Source organism: Oncorhynchus nerka, linkage group LG4 (assembly GCF_034236695.1).
Source record: "Oncorhynchus nerka isolate Pitt River linkage group LG4, Oner_Uvic_2.0, whole genome shotgun sequence".
Classification (NCBI taxonomy): Eukaryota; Metazoa; Chordata; class Actinopteri; order Salmoniformes; family Salmonidae; genus Oncorhynchus; species Oncorhynchus nerka.
The window spans coordinates 88565374-88583701 of record NC_088399.1 but is presented as its reverse complement, the minus strand read 5'-3'; the positions used below and the strand labels follow the sequence as shown (position 1 = coordinate 88583701).

Genomic DNA, 18328 nt, shown 5'->3' with positions numbered 1-18328 from the left:
ATTAACTAGACCCCCTGTCAATTAGCTAGACCCCCTGTCAATTAACTAGACCCCTGTCAATTAGCCAGACCCCTGTCCATTAACTAGACCCCCTGTCAATTAGCTAGACCCCCTGTCCATTAACTAGACCCCCTGTCAATTAACCAGACCCCCTGTCCATTAGCTAGACCCCCTGTCCATTAGCTAGACCCCCTGTCAATTATCTAGACCCCCTGTCCATTAGCTAGACCCCCTGTCCAATAACTAAACCCCTGTCCATTAACTAGCCCCCACGTTCATTAGCAAGACCCCTGTCAATTAGCTAGACCCCCTGTCAATTAACTAGACCCCCTGTCCATTAGCTAGACCCCCTGTCCAATAGTGACTGAGTCAGTGAGCATGCTACCTGGTGGTCTAGTAGGTGTAGTGTTGGATTGGCACTCCAGGTTAATACTTGTACTTCCTGTGTCTCCAATTAGTCGGGGGTGCTGAAGCGTTGGCTGGACGCAGGGCTCTAGGGCTCAGGGCCTGTGTTGGGGAGGTTTTTTGAGCCGTCTGGTGCCCATGAAACGTTGGTGATGTGATATTGTGTGGCAGGAAGGGGACGTGGTACAGGTTCTGTCTTTTCCCCTGTTGCCTGGCCAAGCTTTCTTTAGCATGAAGAACATAGTTATTTGAAAAGACCAGTTAGCATTTTAGAGAGCATTTTATTCCCCTTTACCGGTGAGCGTAGAGCTACAGTTTCTTAGGAAGAGACCACAGAACAAGTGCTCTGTTTGAGACTAGCGATCACTCAGGCAGTTCTGTGACAAACACAAAGTCACAGGCACGTTTAAGACAGACGCCCTTTGTGACAAAACACCAGGGAGATTTCTTTTAACCTCCCTCTGTTCTCCATTCTCCGTTCCCCAGTGTGTCCATGTCCATACTCTGTGTGAGACACGTGAGGTAGGGGGACGGGAGGGGGAGGGGAGTGGCTGAGGGCCTGTTGTGTTTGTGGTGACTTAGTGGCTCTCCGCTAGCTGTCTAGAGATTTGACTCTGTATCACAGTGTGTGACAGCCAGCCCTCTCTCTCTCTCCTTCTCTCTCCCCTCTCTTTCTCCCCTCTTCCTCTCTCACCTCTCCCCCTCTTTCCCTCTCTCTTTCTCCCCTCTTCCTCTCTTCCTCTCTCTCTCTCTCCCCTCTTCCTTTCTCTCTCCCCTCTTCCTTTCTCTCTCCCCTCTCTCTCTCTCTCTCTCTCTCTCTCTCTCTCTCTTCCTCTCGCTCTCTCTCTCTTTCCCCTCTCCCTCCCCTCTCTCCCCTTTTCCTCTCTCTCCCCCCTCTTCCCTCTCTCTCTCCCCTCTCCCTCTCTCCCCTCTCCCTCTCTCTGTCTGGTGGCATGTTGTGTGTCAGCGCTGCCTCTTCAGATGACAGCTAATAAAGCACCAGCCTAACTTGGTCAGCACATTTTCCCTGACAGAGCACACTCCTGGGAACCTGAACCCCCCACACCGGGGGATGCTCGCTGCCAGGAGGATAATAGAGGAGGTGGAACATGGGACACATGCACCTGCTCAGCAGCCACACACACACACACACACACACACACAAGTTTTACTCATAAATAAAGTCAGACACACACTTCCACACATACTCATGCACACTTGGCACACACATACACACACAAACACTTGGCAGTTGGCACACAAACAGACACACACATTACCTGGAAGCCACCACTCACTGTCATCTGGTATCATATCTTGGGGCTGTGTTCTGCTTAGTAAAGAAGGCTGTAACAGTAGCATGTATCTCCAGCATGCTGTACCTTAGGAAGTGTACACTATTTGTGACCCCCTATTGTCCTACTACACTACATGTGATTGTGAGTGTGTGTGTGGGGGGAAGGGGGGGCATCCTGTAATTTGCCCTGTGTGTTCTAAGATTTGTACTCAGTAGGACCTACAGAGGAACATTTATAACCAAGACACTCAAGGCCCTTTCAACTGCAGCTTTACCCATATGACAGCAACGTTCATGTTCATACCGCCCAAATAGGTCCACAGACGATGCAATCTCAACCACACTGCACACTGCCCTAACCCACCTGGACAAGAGGAATACCTATGTGAGAATGCTGTTCATCGACTACAGCTCGGCATTCAACACCATAGTACCCTCCAAGCTCGTCATCAAGCTCGAGACCCTGGGTCTCGACCCCGCCCTGTGCAACTGGGTACTGGACTTGCTGACGGGCCGCCCCTAGGTGGTGAGGGTAGGCAACAACATCTCCTCCCCGCTGATCCTCAACACGGGGGCCCCACAAGGGTGCGTTCTGAGCCCTCTCCTGTACTCCCTGTTCACCCACGACTGCGTGGCCACGCACGCCTCCAACTCAATCATCAAGTTTGCGGACGACACAACAGTGGTAGGCTTGATTACCAACAACGACGAGACGGCCTACAGGGAGGAGGTGAGGGCCCTCGGAGTGTGGTGTCAGGAAAATAACCTCACACTCAACGTCAACAAAACTAAGGAGATGATTGTGGACTTCAGGAAACAGCAGAGGGAACACCCCCCTATCCACATCGATGGAACAGTAGTGGAGAGGGTATCAAGTTTTAAGTTCCTCGGCATACACATCACAGACAAACTGAATTGGTCCACTCACACTGACAGCGTCGTGAAGAAGGCGCAGCAGCGCCTCTTCAACCTCAGGAGGCTGAAGAAATTCGGCTTGTCACCAAAAGCACTCACAAACTTCTACAGATGCACAATCGAGAGCATCCTGGCGGGCTGTATCACCGCCTGGTACGGCAACTGCTCCGCCCTCAACCGTAAGGCTCTCCAGAGGGTAGTGAGGTCTGCACAACGCATCACCGGGGGCAAACTACCTGCCCTCCAGGACACCTACACCACCCGATGTTACAGGAAGGCCATAAAGATCATCAAGGACATCAACCACCCGAACCACTGCCTGTTCACCCCGCTATCATCCAGAAGGCGAGGTCAGTACAGGTGCATCAAAGCTGGGACCGAGAGACTGAAAAACAGCTTCTATCTCAAGGCCATCAGACTGTTAAACAGCCACCACTAACATTGAGTGGCTGCTGCCAACACACTGTCATTGACACTGACCCAACTCCAGCCACTTTAATAATGGGAATTGATGGGAAATGTTGTAAATATATCACTAGCCACTAAACAATGCTACCTTATATAATGTTACTTACCCTACATTATTCATCTCATATGCATACGTATATACTGTACTCTATATCATCGACTGCATCCTTATGTAATACATGTATCACTAGCCACTTTAACTATGCCACTTTGTTTACTTTGTCTACATTCTCATCTCATATGTATATACTGTACTCGATACCATCTACTGTATGCTGCTCTGTACCATCACTCATTCATATATCCTTATGTACATATTCTTTATCCCCTTACACTGTGTATAAGACAGTAGTTTTGGAATTGTTAGTTAGATTACTTGTTGGTTATCACTGCATTGTCGGAACTAGAAGCACAAGCATTTCGCTACACTCGCATTAACATCTGCTAACCATGTGTATGTGACAAATACAATTTGATTTGATTTGATGTGTACATGTCTGTAGGGACTAGCACTTTATATGCTAGGTGTGGAGCTAGGTGAAACAGAACAATGCCCACTCAAATGCAGTTTACCCACATGACTAGGGCTGTTGCCGTGACCGTATTACCGAGTCATGAAGACGGTCAAATTTCACCTGACCGTTTAGTCACGGTAATTAGGTTTCTCCAAGCTCTGATGCTGCTGATGGTCATTAGTAGCCAACCAAACGTGCTAACTGCCTGGTACTCAGCACTCTATTGTCTCTCTAATCACTCTAACATTAATGCAAATGTCTTGGAAAATCTAATCAAACACTTCATGAGAGCCCATGAGCTCATGTTGCTCAACATTTGTGATGGCCTCTACAAAAAAGAAGAGGAATCCATCAGCTTTCTATAGACAAGGACTACTATATTTATTTTTCAACTATCCTAATATTAAACACATTGCTATCTTTACAATAGGAGTATAGCCTACCTGGCTATATTTTGAGACAGGTGCACCTGTTTTGAGACAGGTGCATGATAATGGTCCATTCTAAATAAATACAAAATTCACATATATATTATTTAGTATATGAAAAGAGAAGATTAAATCATTAATAATCTGATGGGTGACAATATTAGCCTATCACTTGTGAATTATATATTATCACTTGTGAATGATATATTATCACTTGTGAATGATGTCCAGAATAAGGCAAGAAACAAAGCCTTTTTTTTGGCAACTGTTTTTAATCATCATTACACACCTCATGTAGCCTATCCCATAGGCCTATATGTTTTGATAAGGTTTGAATCGCAACTAAAGTGGCCAAATAACTTCTTAAAAAGAAGCACATTAATCCATTTTACACGAGGTATAGAGCCTAACTGGCATACATAAGCAGCGTGAGTTTCATGTTTGGGGAAGATAACTTTCACCATAAAAATGCACCTTTATTATAAAAGCGTTACACGCATAATCGCATTTGCGGTCACTTTTGATAAAGTGTTTCCCGCTAATGGAACATTGGTGCTTATAGCCTACTGCAGCGTTTCTTAAAGTATGGGTCGCGACCCAAGACCTGTTAATGGTGGGTCGCGAAGTAAATGTATGATTATTTCATTAATGACTGGAATTCATTTGGCCAAGTGTAACTGCGCTCTCGTTTCAGTGTGCACTCTGCTTATCAGCAGTCTCTGCTCAGTTTGGCAGCAGCGCGAGTGGGAGAGGTAGAGGCCAATGTGCTTCACTGTTTACCGGATCTTTTCTCTGCAGTTTTCTTGAAGATCACTCCGCAACCCGAACGCTGCAGCGCTGTCGTTCAAGCCACTGACTTGTTATTCCCACGCGCCATCACTCACCGCTGTCATGAAATGGACTCGTGCTAGCCACGTTCAGACTGAGCTCAATCATAATGAAACGCAAATACAGTGATTACTTTTTGTCTCTTTCATACAAACTTTGAGAAATAACGAGGAGCGCCAACAATGTGTTTTGTGTGGGGAAGTGCTTAGTAACGAGTTTCTCAAAACAAACAAATTAATAAAACGACAAGTCCTGACCAAACATCAGAACAGGCAAGAATGCTTCAGGAAACAGTGCTTCGAAGTGGAAAAGTAAGTCAACTAGCAAGCTAACTAGCTACTGATCCTGCAACCCTAAGAAACAGTTCAGATGAAGATGAAAAGTTAGCAGGCCTACTGCACATTCTACTGTAGAAATTATTGTTGAAAACAAGTCTAGGTTGGAACTGTTGCTGTTACAAGTAATACTTTTTTATTCTGAACTGGAATAAACTGATTGAAGCAATATGCTTTTTGAGACAAACACTCACACATTTCTGGGTTGCTCATCTACAGCAGGAAGCGGTCTCCTGCCTGACTGAGAAAGAAATAGATGTTCTGATCCAGTTTGGCACCACATACCTATGCAAGTCAGGGTTCTGAAGTACAGAAACTGTCTCAATGTTGAGCATGACCTCAGTGTTGCACTGTCTAAAGCAGAGCCCAGAATAGACCTGCTTGTTGGAACACTTCAACCAGCCACACACCTCATTAGGACTGTGTGTATGTGTGTGTTTTCTGCTCTACATCTGTGTGATGTGATCATTCAGTTCAGAATGAAATTATTTATTGTATTTTAACAGTGACAGTTCCAACCTAGACAGGTATGTAAGAACGTTTTTAATGGGGAAAAATAAACATGAAAATATATTTATGGGTATTTCCTTGTTATTTGTTTTTGTCTATATTGCATTATTTTTTAGGCATAAGGGCAATGAAATGTACCAATATTTAAGTATAGTTGCATATTTTCCTGAGCTTGGGTCCCAGGAAAACACAGAATTTCTCATTTGGGTCCCAGACTGAAAAAGTTTAAGAACCCCTGCCCTACTGCCATGTGCGCATTGCTGCTCTTATAATGTAAAGAAATAGCCTAATAGTTTATCAACATTTTAAGCTAAACGTTCGGATATGTTGCATCAGCCGCATTGCACAAAACAATTTTTTTGATGCTAGTGGTTGTATTCATTTGGGATCTATCGCGTCCCACAACTGTCCCAGACTATGTTTGGAATACTTATGTCTCGCACAGAATAGAATAGGTCGACTTTTGTACTATGTGGGATAGTAGATTGACATAGGCTAGTGCTACTCATCTTGTTGGCTGACGAAAAGTAAATGTGGTCTTCCAATATCTTTAATATGCACCTCGGAAATTGGATAAGGACGCGCGCATCCCAGATGTGTCTGTCTTCACTTGTAGCCTGCGAGAAAGACGCAATCACGTGATGGATAGCCATGTGAGTGAGAGGTGCTTCACAGCTTGCAACACTCAGCACTTCTCCCTGAGCGCGCATTCTAGGCATTATCAAGTGCTTGTGAAATTGTGAATGAGAGACTGATAAAGTGTGTACAGCCTGTGCAAAAAACAAACATGCCTTTCAAGCGACATTTAAAAAAAATCATCATTGGAGTCGTATCATGCAGCCTTACAATGTATTCAAAATCTAAACATACAGCCCAACATTTGTAGAACAACTAAAGATACATTAATAACTCTAAATGAATCATATAGGAATACCCATTTCTTTGTTAACCGATCAACACAGGACAGCAGCATGTAATATAAAATAATGCGGAATTCCTAACCAAGTCTTGTCTGTTAAATGAACTAGTGTAGCCCACAGCCATAAATAAATGATGGATGTATTGGGAAGATGTAGGCTATATTACATGGATTTATTAGACATTTTAAAATGCCGATGTTCCAAAGATCTACATCAGTGCCAATAGTATTCAAAGTTGTCCTCAAGGCAAAGGGTGGCTACTATAAAATATATTTTGATTTGTTTAACACTTTTTTGTTATTTCATATTTTTGATGTCTTCACTATTATTCTACAATGTAGAAAATAGTTTTAAAAAACAACAAAAAACACTTGAATGAATAGGTGTATCTAAAACGTTTGCCTGGTACTGCACATGTTTGTGAAAGTCATCTCTCCATAGAGGGGTCATAATAGTTTGTAGGCTACAGATGATTTTTGAGGACGTCTCATGGTCTGAACAAACACCGCTCTAGCTCTGGCACCTTTCACCGTAGATGAGCCAGTGTAACATTGGTGGCTGCAGCGGGTTGGGCCGGATATCTCTAGTTAAAACTGACAGATTTTGATGGGGATTTTTTTGTATTACGCTAATTTGATTTCCGCGGGGGTGGGGTTAATAGCAGCCACTTTTATCTGTCCCCTGGGCTTCCACTGCCAGGGACATAGAGAAATAATGAATTCTATATTGAATGGCCAGGGACACAACTGCCTACCTGTCTGTAGACTGCCCACTGGAGCGGATTCCAGCCTCACTGTATAGGTAAGTATCTACTCTGTGTGTGCGTGCGTGCGTCGGCTGCATTCAAGCCTTGGATCCCCAGTCAGGCTGCTGCTAAATTAGATTTCAATCGAATCAATTCGAGCTTTATTTGTCACATGCGCCAAATACAACAGGTGTAGACCTTACCGTGAAATGTTTACTTACAAGCCCTTAACCAACAGTGCAGTTCAAGAAAGAGTTAAGAAAATCTTTCCCAAATAAACTGAAGTAAAAATAATAATAAAAAGTAACACAATAAAATAATAACGAGGCTATATACAGGGGGTACTAGTACCGAGTCAGTGTGTGGGTGTACAGATTAGTCGAGGTAATTTGTACATGTAGGTAGGGGTGAGTGGCTATGCGTAGATAAACAGCGAGTAGCAGCAGGGTAAAAAACAAATGAGGGGGTCAATGTAAATAGTCCGGTGGCCATTTGATTAATTGTTCAAGACTCTTATGACATGGGGGTAGAAGCTGTTAATGAGCCTTTTGGTCTTAGACTTGGCGCTCTGGTACCGCTTGCCGTGCGGCAGTAGAGAAAACAGTCTATGACTAGGGTGACTGGGGTCTTTGACAATTTTTTGGACCTTCCTCTGACACCGCCTAGTATATAGGTCCAGGATGGCAGGAAGCTTGGCCCCAGTGATGTACTGGGCCATACGCACTACCCTCTGTAGCGCCTTACGGTCAGATGCCGAGCAGTTGCCATACCGTGATGCAACCGGTCAGGATTCTCTCGATGGTGCAGCTGTAGAACTTTTTGAGGATCTGGGGACACATGCCAAATCTTTTCTGTCTCCTGAGGGGGAAATGGTGTTGTCGTGCCTTCTTCACGACTGTCTTGGTGTGTTTGGATTTTGATTTGGGCGAGGGGATGACGCAAATGTACTAAAATAACATTGTTTCATAAATGATGACTTACTGTAGTTATGGAACAAACAAGGGAGTAAATGTGAGGTATTTGTCTGGACATGAGAGAGATGGATATGATAGATACATGTATGGATGTTTTACTCACTTGGTATTGAAATCATATATGGATACCAATTGCACTTTGTATCCAAGTGACTTTCCAGTATTTTCCATCCTTATAATGTGTGTAGCATCAGAGCAAGATTTATCTGTTACTGATGATGCATAAGTATCTCCATGTACTTGAGCCATCTGATACATCTTCCGTTACGTCTGAGCGAGTGTTTGGAGTGGACCGGTCAGATTGTCTCCCAGTAACAGCTCTGATAACTGTCAGGGCCATAGACGAACACACAGTCCCCTATCTCCTAGATCCTGGCTGTACGGCCTCCATTACTTTCATTTCCTCATCAGCGGCGGGGAGTGGGTCTGTCTGTCTATCTGTCTGTCTGGGATGGATGTGTGGCTGGTTCAGGTGAATAGCAAGGTTACCATGGGTGCACCCTATTCCCTATTTAGTGCACTACATAGGGAATAGGGTGCTGTTTGTGAACCAGACCAAGGCTACCAAGCTGGGAGCTATGCCGACGGAGTAGGGGAGGGATGGAAGGGGAAGGACATATATGGCACTTTCCTGAATCAATCAGGAGTATCCATCTCCGGTGACCTACTGAGGGGAATCTGTGTGAGAGGGGAATCGGTGTGAGAGGGGGGAATCGGTGTGAGAGAGGGGAATCGGTGTGAGAGGGGGAATCGGTGTGAGAGGGGGAATCGGTGTGAGAGGGGGAATCGGTGTGAGAGGGGGAATCGGTGTGAGGGGGGGGAATCGGTGTGAGAGAGGGGAATCGGTGTGAGAGGGGGAATCGGTGTGAGAGGGGGGAATCGGTGTGAGAGGGGGGAATCGGTGTGAGAGGGGGGAATCGGTGAGAGAGGGGAATCGGTGAGAGAGGGGAATCGGTGTGAGAGGGGAATCAGCGTGCGTTGGTGGTTTTCTGTAAGGTTACACCCACAGAGAATGAGGGAAGGGCAGAAGGGACAGAATCTTCGCTGGTTTGAATGACAAAAAGGGTTGTGATGTGTTTCCATGGGAACATTGTGACTGACCATTAACTCTTTCTATGTTTGTGCTTTTCCCTCTGGGCTGGTGCGTGGTGTCTCTGTGTGTGTGCAGGTGACTCCCAGGGGACATGTGGAGACCCAGGCACCCCGTCGCAGGGCAGCAGGGAGGAGAGTAACTTCAGGATCCGCAGTAAAGTCCAGTTCAGGTGCTCTGAGGGTTACGAGCTGATTGGCTCAGCTGAGAGGATGTGCTTTCCTAACGGCACCTGGTCTGGAACACAACCCTTCTGCAAACGTGAGACCACACGTACACGTACACACACACACACACACACACACAATTACTTCTCATTCTCCCAACAAATATGGTCCTCTGAGTCCAACAATCGGCTGTACCAATCCATTTCCAGACAGTATATCTCAACGACACATGCTTTATCAAAGTCACACCGCTGAAGGATTTGAACATCCCTTTGTTACCCCCCCCATAGCTAGCGATACATAGCCTGCTCTCACTGCAGGGGCCCCTATAGCTAGCAATACATAGCCAGCTCTCACTGCAGGGGCCCCTATAGATAGCAATACATAGCCTGCTCTCACTGCAGGGGCCTCTATAGCTAGCAATACATAGCCTGCTCTCTCTGCAGGGGCCTCTATAGCTAGCGATACATAGCCTGCTCTCACTGCAGGGGCCTCTATAGCTAGCAATACATAGCCTGCTCTCACTGCAGGGGCCTCTATAGCTAGCAATACATAGCCTGCTCTCACTGCAGGGGCCCCTATAGCTAGCAATACATAGCCTGCTCTCACTGCAGGGGCCCCTATAGCTAGCAATACATAGCCTGCTCTCACTACAGGGGCCTCTATAGCTAGCAATACATAGCCTGCTCTCGCTGCAGGAGCTCCTGCAACCAGGAACCCAGACACAACCCTCCCAGGTGTCAGTCAGGCACCCAGACACAACCCCCCTAGGTGTCAGTCAGGCACCCAGACACAATCCCCCAGGTGTCAGTCAGGCACCTAGACACAACCCCCCCCAGGTGTCAGTCAGGCACCTAGACACAACCCCCCCAGGTGTCAGTCAGGCACCCAGACACAATCCCCCAGGTGTCAGTCAGGCACCTAGACACAACCCCCCCAGGTTTCAGTCAGGCACCCAGACACAATCCCCCAGGTGTCAGTCGGGCACCTAGACACAACCCCCAGGTGTCAGTCAGGCACCTAGACACAACCCCCAGGTGTCAGTCAGGCACCTAGACACAACCCCCCAGGTGTCAGTCAGGCACCCAGACACAACCCCCAGGTGTCAGTCAGGCACCCAGACACAACCCCCAGGTGTCAGTCAGGCACCCAGACACAACCCCCAGGTGTCAGTCAGGCACCCAGACACAATCCCCAGGTGTCAGTCAGGCACCTAGACACACCCCCCAGGTGTCAGTCAGGCACCCAGACACAATTCCCCAGGTGTCAGTCAGGCACCTAGACACAACCCCCCAGGTGTCAGTCAGGCACCTAGACACAACCCCCCGGTGTCAGTCAGGCACCTAGACACAATTCCCCAGGTGTCAGTCAGGCACCCAGACACAATTCCCCAGGTGTCAGTCAGGCACCCAGACACAATTCCCCAGGTGTCAGTCAGGCACCCAGACACAATTCCCCAGGTGTCAGTCAGGCACCCAGACACAACCCCCCAGGTGTCAGTCAGGCACCTAGACACAACCCCCCCAGGTGTCAGTCAGGCACCCAGACACAATTCCCAGGTGTCAGTCAGGCACCCAGACACAATCCCCAGGTGTCAGTCAGGCACCCAGACACAACCCCCAGGTGTCAGTCAGGCACCTAGACACAACCCCCCAGGTGTCAGTCAGGCACCCAGACACAACCCCCCAGGTGTCAGTCAGGCACCCAGACACAACCCCCCAGGTGTCAGTCAGGCACCTAGACACAACCCCCAGGTGTCAGTCAGGCACCTAGACACAACCCCCAGGTGTCAATCAGGCACCCAGACACAATCCCCCAGGTGTCAGTCAGGCACCCAGACACAACCCCCAGGTGTCAGTCAGGCACCCAGACACAACCCCCAGGTGTCAGTCAGGCACCCAGACACAACCCCCAGGTGTCAGTGAGGCACCTAGACACAACCCCCAGGTGTCAGTGAGGCACCTAGACACAACCCCCAGGTGTCAGTGAGGCACCTAGACACAACCCCCCAGGTGTCAGTGAGGCACCCAGACACAACCCCCAGGTGTCAGTGAGGCACCCAGACACAACCCCCAGGTGTCAGTCAGGCACCCAGACACAACCCCCCAGGTGTCAGTCAGGCACCTAGACACAACCCCCCAGGTGTCTCCTTTGAACCACCCTTTTCATCTCATCTCAAACGAGACAGGATAGCATTAGTGTCATCTCCAAACGCCGGCTTCGTGTCCTCCATGTTCCCTCTGAGCCACTGCAGCTCTAGTTAAATAGATTTACAGATTGTTCACTTCTCAGCCCCTGAGGTGGTTGCCAGGCAGCTTCTCCACAAGGCTGACAGGGTACCTCTCTCTCTCCATCACGCTGTCTCTCTCAATCCCTTCTTAATCTCGCTTTCTCTTTCTAACTATCCAGTGTTAGAGGCGTTATTACAGACCCGGGTTCATTCTCGGGCTGTTCCACAACTGGCCCGTGGCTGGGAGTCCCATAGGACGGCGCACAATTGTCCCAGCGTTGTCCGGGTTAGGAGGGGGGTTTACTTGGCTCATCGTGCTCTAGTGACCCCTGTGGTGGGGGCGGAGTGCCTGCAGACTGACCCCGGTTGCCAGTTGAACAGTGTTTCCTCCGACACATTGGTGCAGCTGGCTTCTGGGGAAAGCTGGCGGGTGTTAAAGAGGGCTTTTAGGCGGGTCATGTTTCGGAGGACGCATGACTCCACCTTCGCCTCTCCCGAGCCCGTTGGGGAGTTGCAGCGATAAGACAAGAGGGGAGGGGATAAAATACAAACAAAAATAAGTAGAAATCTATCTGTTATACTTGAGCCTGTTGTTTCTCTCTGTAAAATACTGACATTTTACATTTCTCAGCCCAACCCACCCTCACATAGAACAAGGGTCTGTGTCCCCGATGGCACTCTGGTCAAGAGAGGTGCACCATATAGGGAATATGGTGCCATTTGGCAATAAACCTCTAACTCATGACTTAAACATATTATTTTTTTTTACAGTGGCCATGTGGATTTCATTTCTATTCTCTCTCAGTACCTCACATATGGAGTATGGGTAAAAATGTGTCGGGACACGTCCTTTCATAGCTCTTGACAGCCAACCCTGGACATTGTTTGTCTATATCCAAGAGTACCACACTGGGGGAGGATCCCTACAACAATGGCTGCACTGTCGTTCTACTCTTCCCTAGATGCTAGCCGTCTCTCTCAACCCTCTTGTAAACAGCTTTAATAGGGGATCCCTTAAGCGCGAATGCACTGTCGTTCTACTCTTCCCTAGATGCTAGCCGTCTCTCTCAACCCTCTTATAAACAACTTTAAGTACTTATATCTGACTGTTATTAAGCTGGATCTGAGTTGATGCTATGGGGATGGAGTATGGGAATTGTGAAAGGGGTAATGATGATTTCATGGAAAGTACAAATACTGTACTTAGCATTGAGATACAGTGTCAGTCCATAACAATTCATACTTTATGAAAAGTATTTAATTCACCCAAAACTCTTACAGTTAGATTGACACAGTCTTTATTCAAGGTGATCCTATAGATGGTCCAATCTAACATATACAGTTGAAGTTGGAAGTTTACATACACTTAGGTTGGAGTCATTAAAACTCTTTTTTCAACCATTCCACAAATTTCTTGTTAACAAACTCTAATTTTGGCAAGTTGGTTAGGACATCTACTTTGTGCATGACACAAGTAATTTTTACAACAATTGTTTACAGCAGATTATTTGACTTATAATTCACTGTATCACAATTCCAGTGGGTCAGAAGTTTACATACACTAAATTGACTGCTTTTAAACAGCTTGAATTATGTCATGGCTTTAGAAGCTTCTGATAGGCTAATTGACATTGTTTGAATCAATTGGAGATGTACCAGTGGATGTATTTCAAGGCCTACCTTCTAACTCAGTGCCTCTTTGCTTGACATCATGGGAAAATCAAAAGAAATCAGAAAAAAAATTGTAAACCTCAAGTCTGGTTCATCCTTGGGAGCAATTTCCAAATGCCTGAAGGTACCACGTTCATCTGTACAAACAATAGTACGCAAGTATAAACACCATGGGACCATGCAGCCGTCATACCGCGTTCGGTCTCCTTGAGATGAATGTACTTTGGTGCGAAAAGTGCATTTCAATCCCAGGACAACAGCAAAGGATTTTGTGAAGATGCTGGAGGAGACAGGTACAAGGTATCTATATCCACATATAACCTGAAAGGCCGCTCAGCAAGGAAGAAGCCACTGCTCCAAAACCGTCCCAAAAAAATCTGACTACAGTTTGCAACTGCACATGGGGAGAGAGATCAAACTTTTTGGAGAAATGTCCTCTGGTCTGATGAAACAAAAATAGAACTGTTTGGCCGTAATGACCATCGTTATGTTTGGAGGAAAAAGGGGGAGGCTTGCAAGCCGAAGAACACCATCCCAACCATGAAGCACGGAGGTGGCAGCATCATATTTGGGGGTGCTTTGCTGCAGGAGGGACTGGTGCACTTTACAAAATAGATGGCATCATGAGGCAGGAAAATGATGTGGATATATTGAAGCAATATCTCAAGACATCAGTCAGGAAGTTAAAGCTGGGTCGCGAATGGATCTTCCAAATGGACAATGATCCCAAGCATACTTCCAAAGTTGTGGCAAAATGGCTTAAGGACAACAAAGTCAAGATATTGGAGTGGCCATCACATTGCCCTGACCTCAAATTGTTTAATAAATAATGTTATTCTAGTTATCCCTTTTCCCAAATCTATATCCAAACACACCAAGTGTGAGTGCCCCCCTCCTCCTCCTCTTGCCCTCGAACAGCCTCAGTTCATCGTGGGCACTGACTCTACAGAGTGTCAAAAGGGTTCCACAGGGATGCTGGCCCATGTTGACTCCAATTGTTCCCACAGTTGTGTCAAGTTGGCTGGATGTCCTTTGGGTGGTGGACCATTCCTGATATACACGGAAAACTGTTGAGCGTGAAAAACCCAGCAGCCTGACACCTACTACTGTTCAATACCCCGTTCAAAGGCACTTCAAAATGTTGTCTGGCCCATTCACCCTCTGAATGGCACACATACACAATCCATGTCCCAATTTTCTCAAAGCTTAAAAATCCAATGTTAGCCTTATGTCCTCCCCTTCATCTACACTGATTGAACAAGTGACATCGATAAGGGATCATAGCTTTCACCTAGTCAGTCTGTGTCATGGAAAGTGTTCTTAATGGTTTGTATACTCGGTGAGCTAGTATATGATGAAACAACTTCACAAGTATAAAACCAATCATTCAATCAAACTCTATCTGCCCCTCTCTCTCTCTCCAGCGGTGCAGTGTGGGAATCCGGGAACCCCCAGTAACGGCCGTGTGTCCCGGCTGGACGGCACAACCTACTCCCACTCCGTCACCTACTCCTGTATGGATGGCTACCTGCTGACCGGTTCCACCACACGTCAGTGTCTGGCCAACGCCACCTGGTCTGGCACTGCCCCCAACTGCACCAGTAAGTCTTCATTAACCAACCTCACTGCCCCAAACTGCACCAGTAAGTCTTCATTAACCAACTCACTGCCCCAAACTGCACCAGTAAGTCTTCATTAACCAACCTCACTGCCCCAAACTGCACTAGTAAGTCTTCATAAAACAACCTCACTGCCCTGAACTGCAGCAGTAAGTCTTCATAAAACAACCTCACTGCCCTGAACTGCACCAGTAAGTCTTCATTAACCAACCTCACTGCCCTGAACTGTAGCAGTAAGTCTTCATTAACCAACCTCACTGCCCTGAACTGTAGCAGTAAGTCTTCATTAACCAACCTCACTGCCCTGAACTGCACCAGTAAGTCTTCATAAAACAACCTCACTGCCCTGAACTGCACCAGTAAGTCTTCATTAACCAACCTCACTGCCCCAAACTGCACTAGTAAGTCTTCATTAACCAACCTCACTGCCCTGAACTGCACCAGTAAGTCTTCATAAAACAACCTCACTGCCCTGAACTGCAGTAAGTCTGCCCCAAACTGCACTAGTAAGTCTTCATTAACCAACCTCACTGCCCTGAACTGCAGCAGTAAGTCTTCATAAAACAACCTCACTGCCCTGAACTGCACCAGTAAGTCTTCATAAAACAACCTCACTGCCCTGAACTGCACCAGTAAGTGGGATCAGAGCCTGCATTCATAAAGCGTCTCAGAGTAGGTGTGCTGATTTAGGATCAGAACCCCCCTGACAACACCATGTTTTTTTTTACGATGTATTTCGATTGTGATCTTTAGTTTTCGTATATATGGGACCTATTGATATGTGATACAGAGTCATAGATGGGGGATTGGATCTATTTGTGGGCTGAGGCTGAAGACAGTTTGCGTCCCAAATGGCACCCTATTCCCTATATAGTTCACTACTTTTGACCACAGCCCTATGGGTCGTTGTCAAAAGTAGTGCACTATAAAGGGAATAGGGGGGCCATTTGGAACAATTCCAGAATCTTCATCTCGCATCCTGTTGTCATGACATTTCAAGACGTTGCTCCTCTCGTGTTAAGAAGGGTGGGTTGTTTATGTCTGGAATTCTCCGGGCAGTGTAAGAGAGGGATCGAAGAGGAGGCACTATTTAAGGTAGCCTTCGGGTTAAGGATTGAGACAGCGAGAGAAGGGGTCTCACACACACATACACACGCACAGTGACTGGTGGGTTGAGACAGAGAAGAGAGGTCAGAAGAGCCCTGTGTCCCTGCTCCAGCAAGATAAGAAAATCAATCCCTCTGTGCCTCTCTGTTACCTTGTACATATTACCATACCCTCCAAAGCTCTTGCCTCTTCTTCAGCTCCTTCTCAGTTGAGTAGACAATGCCAGGGAGTCCATCTGATTTAAATCTAGGCCCAGGGGCGAGAGAGAGTGAGAAAAAGAGACAGAAGGGGAGAGAGACCGAAAGGGGGAATGACGTAACTTTCTGAAAAGCATATGTTCAGACTTACTGTTTGTTAGAGGTTGGTTATTTTGCATACAACTTTAAGAAATGGTGCAGGCTTTGGAACATTCTCAGCACATTTGGTTTGTATTAGGAATGTTATCGTGTAGTTCAGAGAACATTAAGAAACAACGTTCTTCTGTGGGAATTTCAGTACTTCAGCCTAATGTTTCCTACTGGTTTCCTCATGGTTCTAAAGTCATATTTTCAAATCGTTCCAAGAACATAAAAAAAAAAACTTTCCATAAAAACCACAAGAAAATGTTAGAAACATTCAGAGAACGTTCTAAGAATGTTGTTTAAAAACATATATATTCCGTTCTCAGCATCAACATAACTCTTATCTTCTATCTTGTTAAGTGTGTTCTGGTGTATTGGCCGCACCCACTAATTGGCCAGGCCCACTAATTGGCCAGGCCCACTAATTGGCCAGGCCCACTAATTGGCCAGGCCCACTATTTGGCCACACCCACTAATTGGCCACACCTGATCTTAATGAGTGCTTGTTTGCTTTGAAATGGGAGTCTGTTTGAATAGACTAACATGTAAAAACATGGCATGCTAGCTCCATCCTGGTGGCACAGAGGACTAATTTCATGGACAGAGAACAGATTATAGGTTTGAATCTTCAAGGAAGTTATTTAAAGCCTCCAAATAACCTATAATTTCCTTTCGCAGAGCGTTCAATGAACCAGAGTAAAGCGTTCTCAGAACCTTCCTGCAACCTTAAAATAAATGTTCCCAGAACAGTCAAAATGTTCACTTCTCTGCACAGAATGTTTAATAAACCTTCAGTTTTACCGGTCAGGAAATGAATGACTTCGTTCCCACAAACAATGTGAAACTAAAAAAATACGTTCCCACGACTTCCAAGGAACCAAATTAGACTTATTCCACTTCAGGTAGATAATTCCTCTCTATCTCACCTGGTGTTTCAGATTCAGTTAATTCAAGAATGGACTTCCAGATCTATAAACTACTGCCTGCCTGTCTCCATATCACCCCTAGACAGAAGTTGTAGACCACACTCGTTCCTCCAGGCTAGGTTCATTGCCTTTGATCGTATGCCTCTTAGTGCCCATATATGCTTAAACAGGCAGAATGCTTTGCCTACAGCGTTTCAAAGAGACCTTTGGTTTGTGTCCCAAAATGGCACCCTGTTACCTATATAGTCTCAGGGCTCTGATTTAACGTAGGTCACCTTTTTAGGGAATAAGGTGTAATTTGGGACGCATCCCTTGCCTGTGGCATCAAATCAAATTGTATTTGTCACATGCGCCGAATACAACAGCTGTAGACCTGACAGTGAAATGCTGAATACAACAGCTGTAGACCTGACAGTGAAATGCTGAATACAACAGCTGTAGACCTTCCAGTGAAATGCTGAATAGAACAGCTGTAGACCTGACAGTGAAATGCCGAATACAACAGTTGTAGACCTTACAGTGAAATGCTGAATACAACTGCTGTAGACCTGACAGTGAAATGCTGAATAAAACAGCTGTAGACCTTACAGTGAAATGCTGAATAAAACAGCTGTAGACCTTACAGTGAAATGCTGAATAAAACAGCTGTAGACCTTACAGTGAAATGCTGAATAAAACAGCCCTTAACCAACAATGCAGTTTTAAGAAAAATACCAACCAAAAAATAAAGAAAAAAGTAACGTGTTAAAGTAGTACTGATTGATGAGTCTTTACATGTGTTTTATTGAGCAGGCTGAGAAGGGTGATGCAATGTTTTCTATCCAGTGGTGGAGTCAC

At 46.2% G+C, this 18328-nt stretch overlaps 1 protein-coding gene across 1 annotated transcript in view; it reads left to right on the top strand.

Moving 5' to 3' along the window:
- LOC115128828 (CUB and sushi domain-containing protein 3-like) overlaps positions 1 to 18328 on the top strand; it is a 997580-nt gene that overhangs the window by 924159 nt on the left and 55093 nt on the right. The window contains exons 57-58 of the mRNA XM_065018010.1: positions 9509 to 9691; positions 14923 to 15099. Coding sequence (XP_064874082.1) covers positions 9509 to 9691; positions 14923 to 15099 — 360 coding nt within the window. The remainder of the gene's footprint in view (positions 1 to 9508; positions 9692 to 14922; positions 15100 to 18328) is intronic.